We start from the raw sequence: 8,865 nt of genomic DNA, 5'->3' as shown, positions 1-8,865 counted from the left end.
TTTCCACTTGTTCCTCATCAAAATTAGAGGAGAAAATATTTGTTAAAGAATTTCCACGTTTATGAGGAAAACAAATGAATATAGTGGAACCCATGTATTAACAATTTGACAAAACATTCAATTCAATTGGTAACAATTTGAAGGAATAACAAATTCATCATTTTTTTCCCTAAAATGGTGTCACCAATTAAAGCCATAATATGTAGTTCTGAGTGTTCGGATACCGTTTAGGTTTGGATAGAATATAGATTCAATTCAGATCTCGAATTTCATTTTTTTTTTGGCCATGCCTAATAGTAAACCATAGTAAAATATAGGAAAATATACAAGACTAAAATAACATAGATCAATATCATTAGTTTGGTGCTGAATGCTGATAATTTTACAAATGTTTGTGTTTTTTTTTTAAGGCTTTGTGTAATATTAAATCAACCGTAAGGTTCGTAGTTCTTACATAGCCAAAAGCCAATAAAAACAAATACAAAAAACACCAAAGTTGCAGAAAATCAAAATACCAGTAGGCACGTTATAACAAAGAAACTCCAAGGAGTCAAAGAGAAGACCTCATCAGTAACAAAAAGTGAGGATCAATGAGAAGCATTCAATGAGTTTTAGAAGAGCATAGCCCAAGCTCGAGCTATTGCAGTGTCACACACGATGAAGTGATTTACCCACTCAGATGCATTGCGGACAATATATTGCCACATGATTTCGTTAAGGAGAGATATAACCAAGACACCAATATGATATTGTAATCATCTAATCAATAAATTTGAAGTCTAGCAATCATTTGAATATCGAGAGGAGTTTGCTTATCCTTGTTGAATCATATGCTGATCACTTTTTTGGTAGGAGTTGATTAGTATTGAAATGCACGTAACAAGAGTCTCAAAGGATAAAAACAAATGAAGACGAGACTTAATTAACATAACAAGTAACAAGAGTCTCAAGGATAAACACCTTACGGAATCATACAATTTCTTTCTTTAGATTTTTCATCTTATAATAATAAGTATATAAGAAAGCTTGAAAAATCATGAGTTAAAAGCAAATGTATAATACGAAAAGTAAAGAAAGTTAATTAGAAATGACGAGCAGCTGAGGCAGTTAAGACAGTAAGGATGAACAAGAGGAGAAAAGATGCGAAGGCCAATGCAAGTGAGAGAGTAACACGGTTACAGTAGTTATGGACGTAGCCACATATCGGAAGCCAACCGGCGTGTGTATTACCATACTTTCCGATGTAACCATCCGACATGGCCGCGGAGAAAGCCGATATAGCCGTCAGCGTCGTTAGCTGTACAACATTATTAAACTCTTTTAGGCTAATCTTCATAAAAAGAACTTTGGTCAACTTGGAGCCCTTTTGTTTTATGTACAATATCTCTTTGAATTTTTTGAACTAAAGCAAATATTTAGTGTTCAGAACCGGCCATGGCCATCTCAAAACGTTCATGTATATAGTCAATATCATATACTCAGAAAATAAAAAAATGGAGAATAATTACCAAATCAAAGAAGAATAGTGCAAAAACAAGTCCTCTTCTACGGACAGCTAAACAAGCCCATACGAGTGTAAACAATGTCATGCCGGCGATAGCTATTTCTGCGTACACCAAATACCTGCGAAACATATCAAAGCCAATACACACTCTCAATCTACTTTGTGTCTCTCATCGTAGTAATGATTCTGGTTACACCGTTTAAGGTTGTCTATGCTTTAGGTTTCAAGTGGTAGCAAACACGAGACAAATCAATGAAATAGTAATAAACGAGATGTGAACGAATGAGACTTGAAATATTCAAGAATGAAATTATTTTACATATTCTTCTACGTCACAAAAGAGAGGTAGCTCTTCTTTAATACGTCTCCATTTTTTTTTCAAAATTTCCTACCAGAATGTGTGAATTAATCATTTTCCATACGTTCTTTAATGTATTTTGGTGAAATTTCATCGGACGCAGATTGATGATTGCGTCATTCCATCAATTTTTTAAATTCACTAATTAGACAAGTATGTGCACTTTGATAAAATGAGCAAAATAGTATACCTAAAGGCAGATGAGTAGTCGTATTTAGCCTCAAAATTTATGCCATAAACAGAAGCGACTTCATGGTTAGTGATCGTGAGCCCCATGGAGGCCAATGCAGTGCCAATGGCTAACACTCTCATCGACACTTGAACCCCAAGATTCATTAAAGGCGTTCTTCTCTCATCATTGGCTCCCATCATTATTCAGATCAATCAATATTTTACTTTCCTTAAGATGACAAATGATACAAATAAGACAAAAATATGGTTGTTGTTTGTTGTGGTGTAAGATCCCAAAACTTCAGCAAGACAAGAGAAAGAGAAGAGAAGTGGCATGGATAAGAAGAGATAACGCGAGCATGGTTTTATAGCAAATTAACATGTGGATGAGATTGCAAAACAAGATATTTGAGGACGTTGGATGATCGAATCCTCTGCCTAAACAGCTGGGCACTTTCCGTTTGAATACATTAAATTTGGTAACAAATCTTTGAATATATAGTGTATATACACGTCATTTAAAAATATTATTAGTTGTTTTAATTTTGTTTGGGATAATTAACTTATTTTCTGTTGAGTCTTAACATCAACAAAGATCACAAGTTTTTTTTCATCAAGGATAATAATGACTATGAAAGCCATACATATCAAATGTCCAATATCACGTTTGCCCCTGTGTCATTTATTTTTACATCCAATAGCTCACCTTTCTTTTTCTGTTGTTTTCAGTTTTGCTTAGATGAAAAAAAAAACTCAATAAGAACATAACTTAGGTATATTATATTACACGTTTGCCCAAAAAAAGTATATATTACACGTTTGCCCAAAAAAAGGTATATTATATTACACTTTTCCTAAAATTTTACTTTATGAAATTGTATATATTACAATAAAAATAAAACAACGGCTCTTTTGTTTTGTTAAACAATATTTTTATATATAAAAAAAAATATATATATATATTTATAAAATCAGAGTCTTAATTAATGTAACACTAGATTTTGACCCGCGCATCCGCGCGGATGTATGTTTTCCGTAATTTAATTTTTTTTATTTGTTGTAAAATTAATGATGTTTTTTATAGGTTTGTAAGTTCTGACATTGGTGTTTGGTGTTCATTTTGTTTTGTGTTTATTTTTAGATTATAACGTTGTCTTGTGTTTTTTTTGTATGTGTTTTTGCAGTGAAATTGGTTTTAAAAATATTATATCTTAAAATATTAGAGTGTTTAGTGTAGATTTTGGCAGTTTAATAAAACTATACAAATATTTTTTTGATTACTAACTCAATATTTTTTAATTATTTTTAACATATTTCAAGAAAACAATATTGTCAGGAACAAATAAAATTGGTAAAATAACCGAACCCACATTTTTTAGATTAGATAACTCTAGCAATTCTAATATTTAACCCAAATTAAAGTGGACTTTAAACAGTAATCAAAGCCCATTTATACTTTTTCCGGGAAAAAAGACATGTGTTTTTGACGTACAGTAATCAAAACCCAAATTAGAGTGTACTTTGTGTGTTAATCTTTTAACGTATTATGATCTTTAAAGAGCATATTATGGGCATTTACCAAAATATAACAAATTGATAAACAATAAAAAATATTTGACTTTGCAAACCAAAATCTAAACCATAAAACAACCAAACCGTACCTTTATTATAAAATTAAATATACTAAATTTTAGTATGCAAAGTCATAAAGAATATTATTCTCTGTTTATATCATGCATATGTAATAGAAAATATGAATATAATGGTGTAGTTACGTTTTGATAGGAACGGGTTTGCAATGGTTTAATCGAATGGTTTGCAACGGGTTAGCATATTTTGAAAAATTTCATTATTGATTTTCTGTGTTCAGTTGGTAAAGCAATATACTAACACATTTGTAAATATTGAAGAAAATATCAAATAAACCATAAGATAACATTGCTCTGGGCCATTTACGATTTGTAAGCCCAAAACAAAATGGGTGTGTAAAAAAGAAAGTAATATTAAGTGTAATGTATTATCAACGAAATTGAAAAAAAAAACAAAGTTAAACGACATAATTAGATGACAGTGGCAAAGGGATGTAATTTTTGTGCAACTATAAGGAGTAATTATTATTTGTACTTCTGCCTTAATAGTTTAGATGGGGCTTCGATCTACCGATTTGTGAAGAGAGAATATATTGTGAAGAGAGAGAAAAAGAAGAGAGAAGCGAGAGAGAAAAAGCGTCGGTGTCCCCGACGCCCGGTGGCGCGTCCGCGCGCGTGCCGGCGTCGGTGGTTCATCTTTTTTCGGTTTAGTCAAGAATCTCTGCTGTGGGCTTCGATCTACCGATTCTTCCGACATGCTGACGGCTCTGGGCTGGGGTATTGCGCCAAGAAGGGCTCGGCTCGTACGGTGCTCCATACGGCGGTGATGCTGCTTTCTCTGGTTCCGTGGTGAGGGGTGAAGAACGGTTACTCGTAGCGGCAGACGGCTCGTGATTTCAGGTTTAGTTTCCGGGGAGTAGAGGCTCTTTCAGCTCTACGACCGCCGGCCTTTGTTTCTGGGAGACGGTGGCTCCTTTAGCACCGTCATCGCCGGCTCCTGTTCCCGGAAGGCGGTAGCTTAGTTAGTATCGTTCTTCTCGGCTTTGGTCCTTTATCTTCGCTTTAGTCTTTGTAGGTTTTTTTTCTGGCTCTTCCTCCTCTGGGTAGTCTGTTAATCAAAGCTTCAAAGCTCTTCCGCCTCTTGATCTCTCACCTGAAACGACTCGTGAATGTCGAGGGTGCTGGGTCAATGGTAGACGGTTCTCTTGTGACTGCGCAGATCGTGTTTAAGGGTGGTTGGATCAGTCGGCATGGGATACGGACGAGATCGCGATGGGGCTGATGCTCTCCGATGATAGATCCCATGCGACATGAAGCTAGCGCGGTAGTTAGTTGGGGATGGGGCAGCGCCGCCGACGTTGGGTGTGCCGCGGGATTTAGGATTTCCTGACCTTGGGCGTTTGGGTGTGGGCTCAAGGCCCGGTTTGTTTGGGCCGAAGGCTAGGTGGTCTGGTGTTAGTTAGCCCGGCCTGTTTGGGCTTTTGTAATGGTTTCAGTTTGGACTTTGGGCCTTTTAATTAAATTATTAAGACGGGAAAAAAAAATTAATATAACATGGGGACAATGGGATTGGACCAGGGTGGTCGTACCTGTTCCTCTATTAGAGATTTGGAGGCAGCACTGACCTGTGTGAAGGTAATGCAACCCTCTTAATTAATAGTATCACGTTTGTCCCTGTGTCATTTATTTTTACATCCAATAGCTCACCTTTCTTTTTCTGTTGTTTTCAGTTTTGCTTAGATGAAAAAAAAACTCAATAAGAACATAACTTAAGGTTTACCTATTATCCGTTAATAGTAATTGATATTTCATAATATAACAAATTTTGTTATATGATGTCAAAAAAACAAATTTTGCTATATTTATATACAATAAATTTGATTATTAGTATCTAACTTTGTAAGGGAAAAGATTTATATATTATAAGTTGTACGTAATATTTTCACTATTGGTGAAAGATTTGATTTTTTCTTAGTCTTAAGTAAACTGATTTGTCAAAGAGATTGCATCCAATAGCTACGAAAAAAACCAAAATTTACTATCTAACTAAAATCTCACTCTCTTTCTCCTCTTTTTTCTTCCTATCTCTCTCTTCTCTCTTCTCTCTCTAAAAGTCTAATTTATCTTCTTTTTTTTGGTTATTCACTAAATAAGCTCTTTGTTAAATGCTTTTAAAGTTTAAACACCCTAAAATATGTGAGGTTGACAGAAAAATATACTACACAGTCTTACACGGTTGTATTTTAGTACAACATTTGGGTTTTAACGAAAGAAACAAGTATGATACAAAATATAGCTATTCCATATTTTGTATCATACTAATTTCTTTTTTGTAACATATTTATTTTAGTTATTATTCCATATAACACATCTAAAAATACCAGTTAACGATAAAAATGTGTATTGCTGAAAGGTTTGCAGCTAACATTGATTAGCAATAGATTAGCTACGAATTTTCTTACTTACTAATTGCTTTGTCGTTGAATTGAAGTTCGTCGCTAAGACCTATTTTTAATGAATTATTTTGTAGCTAATTATGTAACTATCAGACCGAAGCAGCCTCATTATTTTTATTGGTTTTCAAATGACATATTTTACGTGATTGTCACTTAGAAAAGTTATTAGTCTAAACTACCTTTTCCCTATACATCACAAGTTCACATTGATAGCTTTCCCGTTCATATCTCAAAATCGAATGTTCTTTAACAAAAAAAAAAATCTCAAAATCGAATGTTACTTATGAGATGTTGAGGTTGTAGCTTTGAATTTTTTACTGTAAAATTTAAGCTGTAAATTTTGTAGCTTTAGCTTTAAATTTAACTGCTGTAAATTTATTATAAAGTTTTAAAATCAATAAATCTAAAGCATTAGAAAAATTGATTTCTAAAGCCATATATTGAATGGCCGTTTGACGTAAAAAAAAAAAGAAGCTAATATATTTCTTTTTAAAGATTTTATGCTATGGATTTAGTTTTTATTAATAAAACTTGATTGCTTTGAGTTTAGTGCTCTAGAGTGAATTATGGCTGTAGAGCGCACTCACAGCTAACACCAATCATTCCCATAATCACTAGAACATGTATTATCAGTAAATCTATTTCCAACTTATATCTTTTTATTTTATTTGATAAACCGAGTCTTTTACATTTAATACAATTCAACAGTTTAAAAATGAATTTATTCTAGTTTTTCTCAAACATATAGAAACTTTGTCAAAAACAATCTCCAAAACAAGAAGAAAAACAATTATATATATTTGAGATCTTCTTGAAGAAATCAAAATCTTTAGCAGACAACATTAGTTGCTCCGGTAGAAACAGGACTATTAAGAGTAAGCCAAACTTAAAGTTGTATCTTGATTAATTAATGAAAGTCATGTACAAGGGGGTATTTATACTACCCGTATATAAAATGAGTATAGTAGCACCCTATACTCGTATACAGTATGTATATACACTAATACACCCCCCTCAAGCCTTGGAACTCAAGCAGGAGTAAAAAGGCTTGAAATAGACATGCGGTTCAGCAATGAATGAAATGGACCAGGATGCAAGGCCTTCGTCAGAATATCAGCATGTTGATTTGTAGTGGTAACGTGATGAAGAGAGATGAAGCCTTTCTTGACCAGATCCCGAACGGTATGACAGTCGATGTCAATGTGTTTCGTGCGTTCATGGAACACTGGATTACTAGCAATATGCAGAGCCGACTTGTTGTCACAGAAAAGTTTAGCCTGAGCAGTAACCGCAACACGAAGATCAGTAAGAAGCTGCTGCAACCAGATCAGCTCACAAGTCGTCAAAGCCATGCTACGATATTCAGCTTCAGTACTACTGCGACTAACAGTACATTGCTTCTTCGATTTCCAGCTGATCAATGATGAACCAAGGTAAATGCAGAAGCCAGTAACAGAGCGTCGTGTGTCGGGACAAGTCGCCCAATCCGCATCAGTAAACGCATTCAAGCAAAGCTCTGAATCTGCAGCATAAAACAATCCTTGGCCAGGATTAGACTTTATATACCGCAAGACATGATGAGCAGCCCGAAGATGAACGTCTGTAGGAGCTGACAAGAATTGACTGAGACGATGAACAGCAAAGGTAATGTCTGGACGTGTAATCGTCAAGTAGAGGAGACGACCAATGAGTTCTCTATAAGAAGAAATATTCTCCAAAGGAATACCAGTACTGTTACTCATTGGGATCGTGGGATCCAAAGGAACAGCACATGGCTTAGAAGCCAAGAAACCTGTGTCGGCAAGAAGATCAAGAGCATACTTGCGTTGACACAAAGAAATTCCTGTAGAGTTGCGCGCAATCTCCAAATCTTTGATCTTAAACGCTTGATGAAGTGCTTGCTTGAGGTGTAAGACAGCAGCATCATCATTGCTTGTGATCAAGATATCATCAACATAAACGAGGACAGCCGTGAAAGAAGTATCTTTTTTGAGAGATAAACAGAGAATGATCACCAGGGGATTGAACAAAACCATTCTTCAAGAGAACAGTCGAGAAACAAGTGTACCATTGCCTAGACGCCTGTTTCAAGCCGTAGATAGATTTATGAAGGCGACAAACAGCGTTAGGTGGTAGCACTTCACCCGGTCCTGGTGTGTATCCAAGAGGAAGAGTCATGTAGATCTCCTCATCTAATTCACTATGCAAAAACGCATTAGTCACGTCCATCTGAGACAGTGACCATCCTTTCTTCGCAGCAAGAGCTAATAACAGCTTGACACTAGTCATCTTTGCAACCGGAGAGAATGTATCTGTATAGTCCACTCCCTCTTGTTGTGTATATCCTTGAGCAACCAACCTAGCACGAGGTCTCTCCACCGTGCCATCAGCATTATATTTGTAGGCATAAACCCATCGACAACCTACAACATTCTTGCCCGGAGGTAAGGTTACAATGGAATATGTCTTATTCGTATTCATACCATCAAACTCTGTATTCATTGCCTTCCTCCATATATCAGAAAGAATTGCCTGCTTGAAAGTACTAGGGACAGTATCAGCAGAAACAGAAAGAATGGCATGTTGAAATTCAGAGGAGATTTTAGAATAAGAAAGAACTGAAGAAATAGGATATAAAGGAGTAGAGGAAGTAGAGCAAAATGAGTGGGATGGAGAATGTTGAGTGAGAGAGCAATGATAGTCAGATAGGTATTGAGGAGCCTTACCAGTGCGCCGAGGTCTGTCGCTAAGTAATGAAGCTTGACCTGTTCCAGAAACAACTGGTAT

The 8,865-nt window shown here is 35.4% G+C and overlaps 1 protein-coding gene across 1 annotated transcript; it reads right to left on the bottom strand.

The window, feature by feature from the left end:
• Positions 1–893: 893 nt before the first annotated feature.
• Positions 894–4,099, bottom strand: LOC103861524 (CASP-like protein 1F1). Its single transcript, XM_009139243.3, has 3 exons — positions 2,053–4,099; positions 1,509–1,623; positions 894–1,297 (listed from the first exon to the last, which is right to left on the bottom strand). The coding sequence occupies exons 1-3, from the start codon at positions 2,232–2,234 to the stop codon at positions 1,082–1,084; spliced, it is 513 nt and encodes a 170-aa protein (XP_009137491.1). The 5' UTR covers positions 2,235–4,099; the 3' UTR covers positions 894–1,081.
• Positions 4,100–8,865: the final 4,766 nt, after the last annotated feature.

Source organism: Brassica rapa, chromosome A03, assembly GCF_000309985.2.
Source record: "Brassica rapa cultivar Chiifu-401-42 chromosome A03, CAAS_Brap_v3.01, whole genome shotgun sequence".
Lineage (NCBI taxonomy): Eukaryota > Viridiplantae > Streptophyta > Magnoliopsida > Brassicales > Brassicaceae > Brassica > Brassica rapa.
The sequence above is the reverse complement of the archived record's forward strand: the minus strand, read 5'-3'. Positions and strand labels throughout refer to the sequence as shown.